The sequence below is a fragment of the Erpetoichthys calabaricus genome, chromosome 11 (assembly GCF_900747795.2).
Source record: "Erpetoichthys calabaricus chromosome 11, fErpCal1.3, whole genome shotgun sequence".
NCBI classification, from domain to species: Eukaryota; Metazoa; Chordata; class Cladistia; order Polypteriformes; family Polypteridae; genus Erpetoichthys; species Erpetoichthys calabaricus.
The window spans coordinates 157,832,809-157,851,958 of NC_041404.2; the positions used below are offsets into that span (position 1 = coordinate 157,832,809).

The 19,150-nt window shown below is 38.0% G+C and overlaps 2 protein-coding genes across 4 annotated transcripts in view; one reads left to right on the forward strand and one right to left on the reverse strand.

Annotated features, from left to right (window-relative positions):
* The window catches only part of top3a (DNA topoisomerase III alpha), a 35,745-nt gene extending 26,984 nt beyond the window's left edge, over positions 1 to 8,761 (forward strand). The window contains exons 18-20 of the mRNA XM_028814426.2: positions 1,383 to 1,505; positions 1,705 to 2,411; positions 8,122 to 8,761. Coding sequence (XP_028670259.1) covers positions 1,383 to 1,505; positions 1,705 to 2,411; positions 8,122 to 8,288 — 997 coding nt within the window. The 3' untranslated portion in view covers positions 8,289 to 8,761. The remainder of the gene's footprint in view (positions 1 to 1,382; positions 1,506 to 1,704; positions 2,412 to 8,121) is intronic.
* Positions 8,762 to 10,535: 1,774 nt separating this feature from the next.
* On the reverse strand, positions 10,536 to 19,046 carry mief2 (mitochondrial elongation factor 2). 3 transcript variants are annotated; one of them, XM_028814430.2, is made up of 4 exons: positions 18,916 to 19,046; positions 13,062 to 13,219; positions 12,677 to 12,848; positions 10,536 to 12,167 (listed from the first exon to the last, which is right to left on the reverse strand). In XM_028814430.2, the coding sequence occupies exons 2-4, from the start codon at positions 13,203 to 13,205 to the stop codon at positions 11,107 to 11,109; spliced, it is 1,377 nt and encodes a 458-aa protein (XP_028670263.1). In that variant the 5' UTR covers positions 13,206 to 13,219; positions 18,916 to 19,046; the 3' UTR covers positions 10,536 to 11,106. The 3 variants fall into 3 exon arrangements, with proteins under 3 accessions (XP_028670263.1, XP_028670261.1, XP_028670262.1); XM_028814428.2 differs by lacking the exon at positions 18,916 to 19,046 and adding an exon at positions 15,991 to 16,134; XM_028814429.2 differs by lacking the exon at positions 18,916 to 19,046 and adding an exon at positions 15,940 to 16,121.
* Positions 19,047 to 19,150: the final 104 nt, after the last annotated feature.

The window sequence follows — 19,150 nt, forward strand, 5'->3', positions numbered from 1 at the left end:
AAGCACTTTTGAATTGAGTTGAAATGTCAACCTCACATAGGGCTGATTTGGCTGCAATTCATAGGTCATTAGCTGTTTAAACCATAAAGTTAATTTCTTCTTTGCCACAGGTATCATTAAAACACAAAAAACATTCTGACTTTGCTGTGTCTTTTAACAACACTTGTCTTCCAGCTTTGTTGAAATCTAGAAAAATGATTTAGGTTAGGTTTACTTTGAAAATTGCTCTGTGCCCAAGATTACAGACTCCAGTTATGTCAGTTGGAGGTTTTCAAGTAGGAATGCAAACAAAATAGTTATGGTTAGCCGATTTTGATCTTGAAAACTGTTTAGGAAATTTAAAAAATGGTTAGTACCTAAGCGCCATCCCCTCACACGCAATCACAATGTGCTTTATAAAAAACAAAAGATTACAACATAGCACCCTTGTCAAATTGCAGGTGGATATTATAAATCAAATTGGCACCACTGAATCAAATCAAGTACAGTAACAAAGCGACTTCTAGCAAACCCAGATAAAAGGTGTTTTGGAACCCTTCCCTGCTTCATTTTGCACCCTTTAATAAATTACACAATCAGAAGTTATAAATACAGTAAGTGCTCATGCACAGCATTTGCATCCTTTATAAAGTAAGTATGGAAACAGCAGGAAGGTTACAATCAATCAATGAGTAAAACAAATTAGAAAGCGTACTTTAATGAGACTGGAATGTGTACTTTGGGTGTTCACACTAAGAAAAGAAGTGTCAGGATTTCTCAGATTCAAGATAACAATATGGTGAGTGATATTTATCATCATACGTAACAATTGTCAATGTCCATGAGCTCTTGCTACTTTAACCGTTATCAACATTGATGGTGCTATTTGCAGTTGTGCTTACAGGTGCATTGGTAGGCTGGTGATTTGCATAGTATTCAATATTTTAGTTTTGTAAAAAAATAAATAAATAAAAATGTGCACATTATTCCCTTGTTCACGTGGGTTGTCTAAGGTTTATCTGGTTTCATGCCACATCTTGTGAACATGTGTGCCAGGTAATTGGCCTGGGGTGCCCTAGTTGGACTTGGTGTCCCATTTATAATTAGGTCCTCCCATTCACTTAATGCTGTTAGGCTTAAAAAAAATTAGGCTAATAAATTTGGTAGAGGGTTTTTTACTCAAATTTTGCATTTTAAACTACATTGCTAAAAGGAATTTGATTTAGTGTATCTTGTAATCATTCTGCTAAGCAAACAAATGTTTGTTCACAATTTCTATAGGCACAATACAATAAAGCCTAATTGACAAAGAAAATTTCACAAGAACAAGTGTATTTCCTTCTAGGACCTTTCTCCTGGTTTTATGTAGTTTTTTTTTTTACAGAGTGTGTTTTATATTTCAGGTTTTACTTGTCATGTACAGGCTACCCTGGATGCAGAGTGGCTGTATGGTTCCCTGATTCAGTTCTTGAAGTCAGCAGAGATGAAAGTGTCTGTCCTACTTGCCGTCCACATCCTGTGCAAATGTAAGAAATTCCTGGTTTGTTTTTTAACCGAAATGAGGTGCTTTGAGTATTTATTAGTGGTGAAATGAGTTCTGGGAGTTTGGCTTACTTCTCTTTCATTTATTCATTTCTCCTAAGCAATATAAGGCTACTGTTTGAAGTGCTTTAGAAATAGCTGCAGGAATGATGCTTTTGTTTTTTCTTTTTCTTTTAATTTCAGGATGAAGTTTAAATTCAAGAGAGGAAGTCTTCCACCCACAATGCCTCTGGAATTTGTTGGCTGTATTGGGGGTTGTGATGAAATGCTGAATGAAATTCTTGATCTTAAATATTTAAGGGGTGTTGGTAGCCAAGAAACAATCTCTCAGGCCAGACCAGCATCTGCAACTAACCATCTGCATAACAGTCAGCCTCGGAATCCGCTAAACAGGACAAGTGTTGGCCATCGACATCCATCAAACTCCAAAGAAAACAGAAGTGAATTCAAATTGCCTGGCATTAGCCCTCCCCCAACTGTACCAACTGGAGACAATGCCATTGTCTGTAACTGTCAACAAGATGCTATTCTGTTAACCGTAAAAAAGGAAGGACCAAACCAGGGGCGGCAATTCTACAAGTGCAGTACTGGAAATTGCAACTTCTTTTTGTGGGCAGATCAACAGGCACATGGGGGAGACAATATGGCAAACAGAAGCTTCTTAACCTCAGTACAGCCTCTCCAGTCTGTAAACCCATTTCAGTGCTCTAGTTCAAATGTTTATGCAGGCAGTGGAGGAGACAATGTTGTGTGCAGATGTAATGAACCCACAGTGAGGCGCACAGTAATGAAGGATGGGCCTAATAAAGGACGCCCTTTTCACACATGTCCAAAACCCAGGGAACAGCAGTGCGGCTTCTTCCAGTGGGCTGATGAAAACGTGCCTCCAGGTACAGTAGCAAATGTCTTTGTCTTACAGTTACAGGAGAAAGTAGGGTGAAATGATGCCTTTTATTGGCTAACTAAATAGATTACAAATGCAGCTATTATAAAAGATTATAAAAGCTTTCGAGGCAGCTAAGGCCCCTTCATCAGACAAGGTGTAACAAAGAAACTGAAAAACACTCTAGCTTATATTGGGACAGCAAAGTGATTTTTTTTATTTCATCTTAACAACCTTTTTGTTCAATTGTTAGCAAAATGAATAAACTTTAGATGAATTAACCCTGAAAGAAGAGATCAATGAACTAATAAGTTCAAGTACTTACAGTTACAGGGTAAGATTGAGATTAAGCTTTGGTGTGACTGTGGTTATTAACCGAACCTGTAAACATGGAATTGTGTTTGAATGATCGTCCTAATTGACCATTTTACTAAAAAATGCAGACTTCAGCAAAAAGCACTGGAGTTGATTAGCTATGGTAGTGTTACATTAGATGGCTTTTCCAGCAATTTTCAGGTGTAGCCTTCATTCATATAATCATAGCTAGTCAGACACAGTTGGTGGCGTGCCCCCATGAAATCCAGTCGCATAACATGACATGCCCCGCAACTCTCTATAACTAGTTACAGCTAGAAGTGCAATACATATAATGTTCAAACATGGGAATAAGGATTGTGGGTGTTTTGGACCTAAAGCCAGTCACGTAACGTGATGTGCTCCACATCTCGTTCTAACTAGTCCAGGAATTCCCTCCAAACAAAATTAAGCAGGTTTGATTTTGTCTTTAGTCATGAGGCGAGCTCTATGCAGGACAGCTGAAAAGCAATAAATGCTCAGCCAGAAGTACAATACATATGATGCACAGACATGGAATAAAAATGGAGTTTTGGACCTAACAGACAGAAGAGAAACTCATCTATCTGATAGCTCATGTTTTACATACCACAACAGAAATGGAAAGGAGGAAGAAAAGGACCCAACTTGTGACTGAACTCCCCCCAACTGTTAACTTTTTATACAGCACTGGCACCGTCAGCCAAGCATGTTATTGGCTGTCAGAAAAGGGGCAAGCTCAACTGGGCTGGGAAGGCGGCATACAGTCACTAAATTTGACATGTCCAGTGATATTTTCAGTCATGTAAATTGATGTGATCCAGTAACAAGTCTGACTTCCTCTGTGGCTAGTGATGTGACTTAAGCTTTAGCCTGTTAAAATCCCACACAAGATGTGTTGTTTGATATGAGATACTTAGGTTCAATTTTTGAGTCCAGTTTATACGCTAGTAGTCTTTTCCTGCTTGTGATATTTATTGGCAAATAAAAAAAACTAAAACATCACCACAAACAAGCAATCAAAAAGAATTAGGAATGAGCAAGCACACAAAGGGTCACATGGTTTGTGCATACAATAAGCAGCTCTTTCACTGGAATTTAGGAATAGTTTGGTTTTACCAAAGGTGAAAATGAGGAGAAATTATTGAAGATAACTTGCTAGACTGCTCAAACATGCTGCACTGAAGAACAAAGCATATTGTGCTGGGATAAATTTAACTTTTTCCCTTGATCCACTTTCTCTAAAAATTAACTCTTGTCATAGTATTTGACGCGAATGATTACAAATTCTCTGGTTAATTTGTCATGGTGGTGACTGTTTCTGTGTAGTGTGTATTAGATTATTTTGAACTCTAATGCCAAGTATTAGAGTTGCTGAGTGAGTGTGCCCTGCAACTGCCATGATGGAATTGCGCAGGATTGAAAATAGATGAAGTGTTATGGGCACACTGACACAATTTTTAGTGCTGTTCCTTCATTGGTCCAACATCCTTGTCCCTGCAGAGATTGTATGTCTTCCTCATGTATTTGTTGTTTTTTACTTCCATATCCCAAAGATGTGCAGGGGAAGCTAGTTACCATCTTTGAATTGTATGCATGTGGATGTGGGTATATGGGTGAGTGTGCCCTGTGTTGAGCTAGTTTCCTGCACCTGATGCTTCCAAGGTAGAGTTTTATCCTAAGCTGGTTTGAGAATGTTGGGCTATGTTAAGATACGAGATGTGTCTTTAAGTTTTTGTGTTTCATGTTTGTCATGGTTGTAGCAACAGCTTTTTTTGTAGGAGCTGCATCAGAGAGGGCTTATTTCTAATCAGATTTTCTAGTTTTTTAACGTATAAAGAATAGAACAAACAAAACATTTTCACTTTTTTGATAAGTGTCAGTTGTACCATATAGCAAGGCTGATAAGAGAGAGCCCACTGAAGAACAGGACTCCCTCACAGGGCACCTCTGCATTCACCTTCCTGTGAGGACCTGAAATGGAGAGGGACCTGAGCAATTTTGCTATGTTTGGTAATATACCTTTTCATATTTTTAAATGGTCTGCTGGGTATTGCCAGTTGTGCTATAAACATTCAAACATGTTTGAGAAAGAGGGGATGCAGTGTTTCAGACTAGAAGTTAAACTGGGAATTTTTAGGTAGTATGAGATGTTGGAATTTGCAGCTTATTTGTTGGTACTAAAATCTTGTGTGACTGACTTATAGACTTTCCAGTGTTTTAAAATACCTTTCAGACCATATGCTGAGCTATCTAAACTTTACTAGATGTGATGACAACATAAATCATTGGTATACTTGTGCACATGAAAAAAGTAAGAGCTTGTGAGTTACACTAAAATACTCAATTTTTTTTTCCAATTGTAAAATTAAACTGCTTTTGAGAAATACTGAACACTCCAGTTAGTGATCAAAAAGAGCATTTGAAAGGTTAAAAGAGAAACTGAAACTGAAGCCAAAATAAACCGCAAAAGAAACATTCAAGATGCACAAGTGGTAACGGAAAATTAACTAAATAAATATTTTTGCCAAATATTTGTAACAGTAGAAATAAGCCAAATGCCTCAGGTAGAAGTAAAAACAAGCTAAACGTTTACAGATTTTAAAATAAGAGGGAGATGTGTTTCAGGCCCTTGATACACTGAAAGATTAATAAAACCCCCGGTTACTGGTAGGAGTATACTGGTAATATTAAAATAAATGATAGATGTCATTTATAAACCTTTGTTAGGCATATGCTGATAGTTAATTCAAGTGAGAGAAGTACCTGATGGATGGAAAGGTGCAAATATAACTCTAGAGCACAAGGAAGGTAACAAAATGGAGTCTAGTAATTAAAAACCAGCAAGTGTTACTTTTGTACCCCACATCCATTCATCCATTATCCAACCCGCTACAGTAATCCCTCGCTACTTCGCGGTTCACTTTTCGCGGATTCACGACTTCGCGGGTTTTTAAATACAAGTGATTGCCCGCCTATCGCGGAAGTTATGTTCCAGACCCATCAGCAACAGGAGAAAATCCACGATATAGAAAGACCATATAAATAAACATTTTTTTTAGTTTAAGCCTTAAAATACCCATCCCACATGCTTTAAACACATGTAAACTTATAAAACACACTTTGTTAACACATATGATATGTGGATGTCGGGCTAAGGATATGAGTAACATCTCACTATTATAAAACATTTTAACTTCACGCAAGACAAGACAGTGAGACAGGAAAATTGGTGATGTACACCTAAAAGCCTGATTGTACAGGCTTTTAAATTATTGACACGCAGAGCGACAAGCAGCACAAACCCAGCACAAAGTCCACTTCTCCTTAGCGTTCATTCAGCTCCCCACCCCCTTGACAATGCGAACTGCGCTTCCGGGGAGGGGGGGTTTGAGCGAAGGTGCGTTCAGCTCTCACACACCCACACACACACACACACACTCCTCGAGCAGAGCGACAAGCAGGCATTTTGGCAGAAGCAGCACAAAGTCCATTTCTGCTCAGCGTGAGTTCAGCTGCCCCCCTTCACAAAGCGAGTGCAGACACATTGACGTCTGATCGCTGCGTGCAGGCAGTGTGCAGTGTTGGTCTGAGGTGTTTAAGAATGTAGAAAGTGTTTAAGAGCATAGGAAGTGTTTATAAGAGTGTGGGAAAGGTTAACAAGAGAGTGAGAAAGGTTTATAAGAGTGTGGGAAGGGTTTATAAAGCCTTAAAATATGTATAAATAATAAAATAAATATAGGTCGCTACTTCGCGGATTTCACCTATCGCGGGGGGGCTCTGGAACGTAACCCCCGCGATAGGTGAGGGATTACTGTATATCCTAACTACAGGGTCACGGGGGTCTGCTGGAGCCAATCCCAGCCAACACAGGGCACCAGCCCACCGCAGGGCACACACACACACACACACACCCACCCACACGGGACAATTTAGAACCTGCATGTCTTTGGACTGTGGGAGGAAACCAGAGCCCCCAGAGGAAACCCAAGCAGACATGGGAAGAACATGCAAACTCTACACAGGGAGGACCCTGGAAGCGAACCCGGGTCTCCTAACTGCGAGGCAACAGCGCTACTCACTGTGCCACCGTACCCCACAGAATTATTGAAATTATGGCAAGAAATGAAAAAATTGTATAAAAATACTATGATTTATGAGAGAAACTTCCTACCAGACCAATCTGTTAACTAAAGCATACAACGTAATTTACTTAGATTTATAAAAGACATTGATACGGCCCCATACCAAAGATTAAGTCTGAATCTAGAAGCTACTGGCATTAGAGATATCTTACAAAACTGGACTTCAACTTTTGGCAAGGGACAAAAATGTTCAGATAGAATACTCCACGTGGCCGGTGTTCAGCAGAAGTCGGTCTTTAAAGCATTACATTTTCCAAGTTATATAAACAAGGGATTCTGGTATACTTAGTAAATGTGAAGTTTGTGGTCAATAGTAAAATGTTAGTGATAGCAAATACTGATGAGGCAGCAAAAACAGATCGGAAAGAACTGGAAAATTCCCAAAACTGGGCAAAGACTTGAAAAAAGCTTTTTAATATAGAAAAGTTCTAGATGTAGGCAAAACGAAATGTTCACTATAAATACTAGATGGGAGACGCATTTTATAAGAGGTAACCTCAGTCAAGTCTTTGGGGGGTTTACATTGACATAACATTCTCATTGGCTAGGTAATGTGCAGAAGCATTCAAATAAAATGTTAGGTTTTATTGTAAAAAGTATTGAATATAAATCAAGGGACAGTATTTATTTACATATAGTGCACTATTGAGACAGACAGAAGCATTACAGAAGGGAGCAGCCAAGGACTAAAGGCCCTGACAGGCCAAGGAAGTTTAACTTGTTTAATCGGAGAAGGCTGTGTGGAGACTAATCAGGGTCCTCCAAATTTTAATTCATAAAGCTGATCAGCAGATTTCTTTTGATTAAATAGCAAATCACTTGTGGACAGTCATGGAAATTAAGGGGGGGGGGGGTACATTTAAGGCTGAAACCAGAAAGACACATTGTTGTGGAAATGCGGAACAAACGAATGAGTAATGGATTTGAAGCAGACACCTTGACATCTTTTTCTCTGGATATTAGGATGACTTAGTGGAACTATTAGCTAACCAAACAAGCATGTTGGACTGATTGGTATTTTAATTTGCCAAATTTATTATGCCCATATGATTACTTAGGAGGCCAAGAGGATAAAGTGGACATACATGTCATCGGAAGCCATAAAGAATGCCCAAGATAATGTAAAGTGTTTGGAAAGGAATTAGGAGAGGCATAGTGTTGAATTCACTTTATCAGATTCACTTGAATTTTCAAATTTCCATGCTTACAGCATTACTTTGGCTTTTTCACTTTAATTAGGATCAACTGGAGAGGAGTTTGCAGGAGCCAGAAGAGGAGGTGGTCCAAAGACAAAGAGACCAAGTCCCAGTTTCACCGTTAATGGATCTACAATGAAGCGACAGCGGACATGTGGCATCTGCCACCAGCCAGGCCACACCAAAACCAAATGCCCTCAGCGTCAATGAAGGTGGACATCTAGAAATTGCTTGATTTGAATTGCACATGAGAATATAAATATTTAACTCCTTTTATAAAAGGGACTGTGGCCTGGATTCTCTGTCCTATTCAAGACTGTAATGGAGCACATTACTTGTTTGGGCCATAGTGGCAATCACATATAAAGATATGATTACCATTAAAAAGGACTGTGTCATACCAGTCAAAGCTAGTCAGCGGCTTGGTTTTATTATTCAAGAATACGTCTGGTGTAAGACATAGTATTGTTAAGAATTGTTCAGATTTTGTTGTTGGAAGAGTTTCAGAAATGAAAGCTCTATGGTTTTATTGGATACTTTGGAAATCAGTGAAATAATGGCTTAATACATAAATCAGAAATGTTTCAGTTACAGATTAGGACAATATGCATTAGTTTTAAGGTATTTGCACTCAAGTTTTACCTTTCAGTTTATAGCAGAATTAAAAAATGTATAATACCTGTTAACATAATAAAAGTTTTACTTAATAAACATTTTTGTTCACTATACCACTACAAAGATACTTATGGTGAATTATAATACAAGTGAAAGAGTGATCCATCTTTTAATATGAGCAATCAAAAGTTCATCTCTCAGTTAAGATCACTAAAAATATTGATTTGGGGAAATTATTATAAGATTAGCTGGTTAACTTACCCCATTAAGCATTGAAACATTAAACATTGGCCCCTCTTCTCTCTAAATACAGTATGACTGCGGTTATTGAACTTTGCTAAACATCTCTTACATGCTGCTCCAGAATGAAATGCTTAGTGGCAGCTCATTAATAATTTTGCTTTCTTCCTTAATACAGTAAGTAAATAAAGAACAACAAATGCCAAGAAGCTAGAAAGTTGCAGGACATTTTGAACAACACAAACGCAAGCTCTTCCTATTTTAAACTTGGATTTGTCCCATTTACGGGTGTGGTATTGTTACATTCTACAACAACTAGTCAACTGGCTCCTCAAGACCAGCCGAGTGAGTAAACGTGCGTGTATAATCCACTGTGCCACAATCCACTGTTGGTACACTACTACACTACACTGTTGGCCTTACAACTGATGTTACCAGGTTTGATTTTTGTCATCCTACAATTCTGAATTGGCTTAAGAGTTGAAATTAATGGATGGAGAGCAGAAAGTGTGTGTGGTATGCATGTACCACCACTAAAGGAAATTATCCACTGAACTTTGCTGCCAGGAAAGTAGAGGAAATGGTCCAGTGAAATCTTGCACAATGATGCAAAATAAAAAATATTTTTCTCACTATTTGTGATGAAAAGACTAAACTATTGTGTGTCTGTGCAAAACAATTCAAGCACTTCATCTGCTATTCCGCTCTAAAAGCAAGGAGTGTAGCACTTTGCTTATGGCAACTGAAAGAATGCTGTGAAAGACAAAGAAAGCTTTTATTGTCTCTTTCAAGAAGGTGGATGTACCATTTTCGTCAAACAGTAACCCCAACCCTACCTCCCTGTTTTGTTATGATAAAGAAGCACCATTTTGAAGATGTGAATTATTAAAATTGTCTGAGGTGAAAAAAAAGAGGCTATCTAAGCAGTAATAAAAGGAACACCAGGATTATAATTCCGAATCAAATACACCTGTGAATATTTTTCTTGCCAATTTTCAGTTACTCGAATTTACTTACTGCTGAAGAGAAAAAAAATTGAAAGCAAAAAAAAAACAAAAATCCCAAAATTAACATGAAGATAGAAATAAGAATCCATGCTAAGAGCCCAGTCCTTTCCTGCAATATCCTAGATATTTACATATCAAGAATAAAAATGTGGACAGATTAACAATGAAAAACATTATGAAAGCAGGGTTTAAGTTTTGAACTTCAGCTAAAAGTTTCCTCAGTGTTTCTCAAATATTTGATACTGTACTACTGAGGTTACATCTTTCAGTTTCCATTTCTTCCACCCCACATTTTAGTAACCAGGGTTGTAGCATAGTGCTCTAAATAAATAATCTCCATTTGCATAGATACTACTGTATATGGACTATTCATCAGCTGTAGTAATAACCTCTTTAAAAATAGAGAAATGCAAGTGTGACTTTTTGTTTAAAACTTGTAAGGAAAGAGTGACGAGGGCACCAATGGTTGATGACTGCAGGGAGTATAGTGGATCTTTCTGTTAGAGCCTGGGTAGCATATCAATACTGAAAAGGAGCTGCTGGCTTATAAAGAGCCAGCCTACATTTGCGGACAGATATTCTTAAGAACTTTGGATTTAGATAAGTAAATCTTTATTGACAATATTTGCTTTTAAAAATACTCAGCAGTGAGCACATTCAGCACTTATTCTTTAACCAATTAAAAACTTGCACCACACATTTCCTAATAATCAGTGTACTACATAAAAACATGCTTTTGCTAAAAAGTGCACTAAATTGTGTACACACATTCATATTAAAATGAAACGTGAAGAAAGTACCTTCTGTGCATTGCTATTTTAAGGCTCAAAGAACGTGCCATGTGAACAATCTGCTTCACACAGATTTCTGTAATGTGTGTTATAAGTCAGCAGACTTGAAGAAAAATATTCAAGGGTGTTGGCAATGGGGCACAGGATATTCTTGTGCCATGTTTGTTTACTACCCCTACACCCATCATAGGTCTATGTTCAGGCCTGACTACAGATTCTTAAAATATAGACCATCAGCAATATTTAATCTCCAGTTACCTCACTGAAAGTGTCACATAAAGGAAAGGCGTGTTTGCAAGTGAAGCAATACAGTGTTTAAAGTGCCGCAGCTACACATGTCCACCATTTTCTTAAAAAGTATCTAGCAACTCATGTTCATCGTTGAAGCAAAAAGTCTGGGTCACAAGAAGCGCAATACAAAGTGTACCCAATTTCATCGATATCTTCTTCAGAGAGATCAGATAGTAAGTTTACAGAAGCATTAAAGTAGCTAGGAAGGAAACCTTCCTCCAGGTAGCCCACTAGTGTTCTGACAATTTGTTGAAATCGGTCAGCCAGATCAGTTTCTGTCCAACCAGATTCAGCATCACTGAGGTGAAGTATGGTATTAGCAAGGTGACTGCTGGTGAGCTTTTTCAGAGCCGGGTTTCCTTTGCAGATAGCTTTGAAGATTTTTAGACAGCACCTTCTGAATCCCTGATCTGAAGTATCCAGATCCTGAAGCTTGGTGTTCTCAGCAGTGTAAAAACTTTGGCACCATAGATTCTCAAAACCATCATTTTCTCTTTCCTGAAGAATAAGTACTGTATTGTTCATTGTGATTGTAGGCAAGATGTTAATGAAAAGTTGTCTTTGCTCTTTCTGAACTTCAAGCTTCAATTCCCGATTCCCCATCACAGGCCTGATAATACAATCAAGCATGCTGCCGATGGATGGCCAATTCATTAGCTCCATCACAGTCTTATACAGGGTGTCATTAACCAGCTTTGACGAAAGGTACCCCCCAACGGTGAATCTGTCCCAGTAGCTACTTCCCCGAGGAAAATATTCCAGGCTGGTCCGTCTAACAAGCCAAAGCTGAGGAATGTTAAGGATAGTCTGGTCTCCCGGGATAAAATTCCACAACTTCTCCTCAATAGACAAAGGCAACAAAAGACACACGTGACTTACAGTTGTAACCTGAAGGTCATGGAAGAGCGAACCGCCCAAATTCATCTCACCCAGTGGCACATCTGGGTGTTTGTTACGAAAAAACTGTTGCATTTCCGTGCAGATTGCGGTGGCCTGCTGTTTTACACGGCTAAGCTCTTCTGCTGCTGCTGTAACATGAGTTTGGTGGTACTGCAGAATTTTCTCCTGGAGAGTGAGGATGAGCTGAACTTTTTTGAGCTTTAACTTTGGACTTTTGACTGTGGCAGACTGCTTAGAATCCTGTCCTTTAATAATAATAAAAGATAAACATTCAGTGATACATTACTCTCACAAACACCTCGGCGTACAACACAAACTACCCAACAAAACAATCTCAAATGGTTTAGTGATGCGTGTACTGAATAAATGTCTAATAACTTGTTTGTAAGTTGTTTTCGTTCAAGATGTCTTAGAAAGCCTGACTATTTCTGCCCTTTTTTACAAGGTTGTCTGCAACACTGGCATATAAAACTAAAAAAAAAAAAAAATCGAATATTATTTAAAAAAGTAAATCTAAATAATTACTCAAACCAGACAGTAACTCATACAATCATAAAAACTGTACAGTAAAGCAGCTTTTATTTCTGCAGGAAGAGTATTAGGCCTCGGCAATTTATATCCTGAATAGCTTTCTTCAAAATATTTAAAAGCCACAAACTATAAACTTCCAGTGTTTCCATGTATTTGTTTGTATATATGTATTATAAACAGTATGTGCACCCACACATACACAATTATATAATGTTGGACTTACTTTTAACCATTTTAATAGGAGTGGAAGTTGCTTTCATGACGGCACTCTCCAGCTCCTTCCGAAGTAGCTTTGGTGATGCGCCTACAAGACCCAGTTCTTCCCAGCTCTCAGTGATACTCTTCTGGTCTGGTTTTTCATCCCCATCTGCTGGGCCACCTGCTCGGTCCATAAGCTGCTCAATGAAAAACAGTTTGGTTTTTTTCCCCCCACTAGTACTCTACATGTCTGTTCATACAAGAAATAAAACAAATCTGGGACACGGAGGTTTATTGTTGATACATCTGAAACAGAAAAATTCTGATGATGTGGATTTATTTGAAGAAATAAGCAAATTGTGACTGAACGTTCTTATGCAACTGTAGACCATTATGAACCTCCTACTTACCCGTTTCACGGCCAGAGTTGCAATACCAAGCATGGCTGCACCGCCAACCCCAAGCACCAGTCTGGCATTAGCAAGCAGGAAATCTACTGCAGTACCTAGGCCATCTTCTCTTCTTTTCCCACGCTTCTGAACTGTACTTTCCATCTTAGAAATAGTCCCTAGCGGAGAAAAGGCAGAAAGAAAAATATCCAAAATGACACTGCAAGTAAATGCCTTTGTTTGCCAAACAGACTTCAAAATATGTCATTTTATTTTTCTGCTGTAGTACATGCAAGGGTGTGGCAGCCTGAGGCAACAGTTCTACACATCAGGCAAATATCTTAGCCGCATGGCAACATGACTCAAAACAAACCCAGTAGATCTGAAATGCTACAAGTTTATCAGTAATTCCAGAAAGAATACACTTCCCATCTTATCTGTTGCCCTCCAATTTTTTATTTCAAGAATTAATTTTGTTATTAACCTTTTACAAAAACACAGCTTCTAGCATTCCCCATAACTCTCTTGCGACCATCCCAGGGGGCATTGTTTGAAGGAGGACCTCAATTTGGACCACATGTGGGGTCTAAAGAACTTGCTACACTTTCTGCTGTCTCAGTTTGTAAATTGTGTAAAGCTCCTCAAGTCATACTTTTTTTTTTTTTTTGTAATTCCACCTCATACGTTATTTGACAGATGGCTGATGAAAGATTGATGGAAAACTCAAACATACAGCATTTTCTTATTCCCAGCCATTTTTCTTGGTTTAACACTGTTCAAAAATCATTGGTCATACTGTTATGACGTTTGCTCATATAACCCTACATAAAATATTTTTAAAAACTTAGACTGGTTCACATAATGCCTACTTAGCCATAAAACGGCCAAGTAATAATCATTATAAAATATGTCACATAAAAGACACAGAGCACACGAGTATGAAAATCATATGATTCTATTTCTGCACCCCTGAAATTTGTAATGTTGCTGCTTCTGAGTGGCTAATAATTCATCCAGCTCACTAGAACAACCAGCCATATTGCATTTAGTGCAATAATGGCTTGATTTTATTCAGACAATACTGCAATGACCAATTAGGTGCAGGATATGGAGGAACAGAATTAGCCTCTTTATGCCAGCTATTGGTAAGTGCCTCTACAAAGGACAATTTGGCTACTTCAGCAACTATTTCCACCACGCCGTCCAGGTATTCTGCAATGACATATGCTCCTCAGCTGCTTTAACTATCACACTCTCCACTCACCCAACCCGTATGCCACATTGTCCCTCAGCTCAATGGCCAGGATTAAAATCTAGTGCTCACCAGCTGCCATGCATCCGGGCTGACGGACTTTAGCTGCAAAAAGACATGATTGAAATTCTCTGTACATGCTGTGTCTGTAAACCCCCAACCACCACCCTGTCTCCTCATGGAGCTGCTTTTTATAGACAGCTTCTCCAGGTATTCCTGCCCCTCAAATGGTCTGCTGCCATCTGAGAAGTGTGGCTCTCTCAGGTCCATACCCTGCTACACTATAACATGGAAGTCTGCTTTACTTATGCAACATAAATTAATTTTCTAGTTAAACGTGCCACTACATAGTCTATGGGCAATGTTACATATGTTGTCAAGAGTAATTAAGAGAGAAAAAAGTACTATTGATATTTTTCAATTTTAAATGAATTACATAATATCCATAACCTAGGAGACTGAAGTTAGCTACTTACTTGCAGGTATTTGTTCATCTGGCTACTTATTTGCACAGCCTATGGAAGCCAGGTAGGACAATTCTTTGCAATGCTCTTAAAGTTATACAGTGTTATTAAAACTGATATTTAAAAATTAACTTTTGTTTTTCTAATTACTTCTTTACACATGTGAGTTTCGCCCAGCACAACATGGGTACACCACTGAAATGTTAGACTTGGCACACTCACGTTTCCAATGCAGGGGACCACCTATGACATCTAATGGGCATTCTAAAGGGTTAAATCACTTACTTTTTGACAAGCGAGACTCCTGTGTTTAACTGCAGGTAGGTTTTGCCCAGTCCAGCATGGGTCACCTAGTCAAATTTACTGGCAGACATGGTACTTTCCCATATCTGTAGCACTAGAATCTGAAATTTAACAGGCTTAAATAGGTTCTATAACTACATGCTACTTAAACCGTTACAGTTTTGCGGCAATTGGAACTTTGTTTGCTAGACAAACGGTAGGATATACACGGCCCAGTGCTGCTATGGGAAGGTGCCAAGTTAGCCAGTAAAGCGGACTACTGTACCGGTATTCGTCCATACAACACTCCGCTCAAGTTTAACAAAGGAATCGTTTCAGCCACACAACTGTGAGCGATCAATCAAAGGGCACTTTCCACAGTTTAGAACGTCGTATAATAAACGTCAGCTAACAACAGCTACCTCAAATAAGTTGTAAGTATTAGAAGGCGACTGCGAGCGAGTTACGTATCTGGGCTATGAATAAATAACCAGCCGAAAGCTATCTTTATCCCCCATAACCTCGAACTTCATGACAATGACGAGACTAAAGGAAGCCAGCGGATTTATTGCGCTGAAAAGGGCATACACTGTGTACTGTCCTGGAGGCAGAAATATCAAACGTTTTACAGGGTACCGTTTTACTAAATAAAATTACATTAAAAAAACTCAAAATACCATTTACAATAGCTTTCTCGTTTTTAATTATAGCTTCGGTAAATACAAATTGCTGATTAAGGCATTAGTTTATTTTTCCCTCCCCTATTTTATCTTTAATCGCAGACACGCAATCGTCGTTAACGTGCAAATCGAATTTACTGCGCAAATGTAACCTCATTACGCAGCTACATGAACTTTCATGTGTAAAAAGGATTTCATGTTTAGGTTTTGGGGCAACTCACCTTTCTAGTTTACTTCCACACCATAACTTCGTAACGAGACGCAAAGTTTACCTTCTCTCCGTCCCTTCTGCTCCATTCTGTCACGAAACTCGATCACCTGCCAAACAATCTGCAATTGACACCCGTCTTAACCAATCACGGCGTGGACTCTTGCTTTTCATGGGGAGGGGAAGCAGGAGAGGATCTACTTTTTTGTAAGCTCGAAACAGTACATAGGCGGGATTTAAACTCCAAGTGTGAAGGAGGTTATTTGATTGACGGGTGCTTAAAGCAATCGGCAAGGGCTTGACTGTTTTCAGAGGAAATCAGCTTATCTGTAGGCAGAATTTCATGTAAACAATACACGATCAACGTTGAAAAGAGTTTTAAAAAGTTATGTGCATTATAAAGGAAATACTAAATACAATACAGTTTACTTTTAAGAAAAAATAAGATTTACAAAGTTACTTCTGCAGATTTTTTCTCCTATTGTAATTTAATTTACATCATGCTAGAAATGATCTCAATTATTTATTACCACATATGTATAAAAAGCAATAATAATATGGTATATTGACAAAAAAATACAGCACACGGTCAGTTGCACATAAATATATTATTTACAATTACTTTTAAGACATTTTTGAAGTAATCTCATATTTACTCATGATGTGATCTATTACAGATATTATCCCTAGTAACAGAGATATAGTGACGTTTTCTTAGGTTACCTTTACTTAATTCATAAATCCTAAAAACACATTATACAATTTACATAAGTTGTTGAAGTTAGAAGATGAGCATTAACTAATTTAACTCTCTTTTGCTCTCTGTTTCTTTGTTTATATACTGTACGATTTGAACACATCCAGAAATTGTCATCTTTATGAAAGAAATCCGTTCCTTTTTTTATCAAGGTTCCATTAAATTGATTTAAAAATATAGCCAATACACTAAAGTTTCTAATGTCTATTATTGCTTGAAATTACTGATTTTTAATTTATTATTTGGTAGTGCTGCTGCCTTGCAGTAAGGAGATCATGGGTTCACGTCACATGTCCTCCTTGCATAAAAGTGCTTTGAGTAGTGAGAAAAGTGTTATATAAATGTAAAGAATTAATTATTATTCACATACGACTGCAAAGCCCCATCTTCTGCAGCTATTCATTCAGTGTCCTAATGGTCAACTCCCTTATTAGTCACGTATAAATGTTAAGCTGGTTATTAGAGAAGCCTTTACAATTGCAAGCACAGTTTAAGCCTGTTATTCTATTAACTTCGACTGCAAGGTACTGGCATTACTAAAGTTCAGTTTTGGGTTCAAAAACAGCCACGATGAAACAGCTTTTTCAAGAAACATATCAGTGTGTTATTTTTTTTTCTTCTCTTTTGTGCAGAATGAAAGGTTATTTTGTGTGACCGACTGTCAGGAAACTAAAGATTTCACACAAAGGCTTCTATTACTCTCTTGAGAGTAAAGGGCCAACGGAGTCTAATCAGGATAGGAAACAAAGGGCAATCTGTTATATGGAATATACTGTATATATAGCAGCAGCTTCTCATGCCAGTTCAGTGTTGTTTGTATGGTAGACTCATGAACACAGATGTCAACCTGTACCACTGATTCTTTCTAGCCTTTAGCTGTTACTCTAGAGTTCACTTTTACCTCACTAAGCATCCTGTGTTGTGCCTTTCAAGTTATCTTGTCTGGGTGGCCACTTCTAGGGAGAGTAACCACAGTATCTTATTTTAATTTTGTATTTTGTCTTTTATTTTTCTTTTCTTCATTATGTAAAGCACTTTGAGCTACTTTTTGTATGAAAATGTGCTATATAAATAAGTGTTGTTGTTGTTGTAGTACTAAATCATCTCCATTTATACACAGTTTGTCTAACTAGGGACTAATGAATATCTAAAGTTTTTGAAATGACTTTTTAACACTTCAGTTTTTTGCAAATCAAACATTCTTGACAGTAGATCTTCTAAGATCTCTTTTTGGCAAGGCATGCTTACAGAGATGCTTATTGGGAATATCAGACTTAAAATGTATGAATCTTTTTTATTGGTCAAAGTAGCGCTAAAACCATACCTACACTGTTGTTTCATCGATTGGACTCCAGGTTTGCTAAACCCGGGCATCAGTCAGTTTGTGTTGAAATCATTAGCCTAAGCGTTCACATACGTTTTCCATCTTACAATGTGAATGTTTGAACACTGTATTTAATATGTACAAGAACAATACAACAATATGTACAGGTATATGTTATTTATTAAAGTAGACCGTGTTTGTTCATTACTGAAATTTAGATGAAGACCACACCATATTTTAAGACAGATGTATACATAAATGTTATTTCCAAAGGGTTCCCATACTTTTTCTTGCCACTGAAGGACTAAATACCATACAAAATGAAGATACGTGGCCTTACTTATGGTTTGTTAAGGTTCTCACTTTTCTTAAGATGTACCATTAACATATGATGTTACGTCTTGGTTTGGGATATATGGCAAAATGTAAGTAGTCCCATATGTATGTTAACTTATGCAAATTCACACTTTAAGAAATAAGTACAGACAAATATCACAGATTTAGTGATGTGATCACTTACACTCCGAATCCTTACGTTATCTAACGAAACTTTAACAGAGGTTAAATTGTTAAGCCAATGCAATACATTCCGCCTCCATTAAATAAACAAAGCATGGCTGAAAATAATATTTTAAACGTGTTTAGACAAGAAAAACAATGGAAAGTGATTCTACTTTGATTAGAAGATCCTAAAGGTAATGTTTAAACGCTGCTTGGTTTTGAATCTAATCTACGTGTGTTTCCACTTGCTTATCAAATATTGTATGCTGTCACACTTAACAAATTTGGGGTGTTACCTCTAGATGTCTAGTAAGTGATAAAATAAATCTATGACCTTCGTTTTGAGATGTCTCTCTGACCTTCCCAGATTAGAATTTTGCGAACACCCGAACTGAAGCGAAACTCACCGGCATAAAGAAGGCACGATTTTTTGTATTTCCAGCTAGTTGACAACGTAGAACGAGCACATAGCGCAAATACTGAGGTCTGAGCTGTAAACTGCCATATGTGCACAATCTGCCGGGACTCACAGCTAAGCTGTCAATAGGGAAAGAGGCGGAGCTTCAGTTAATTCGGCAAAAAGAGAGTCTGGGGCGGGGATAAGCGTTGAGACACCTTGAGCCGGACAGGGAGGTGAGAAAG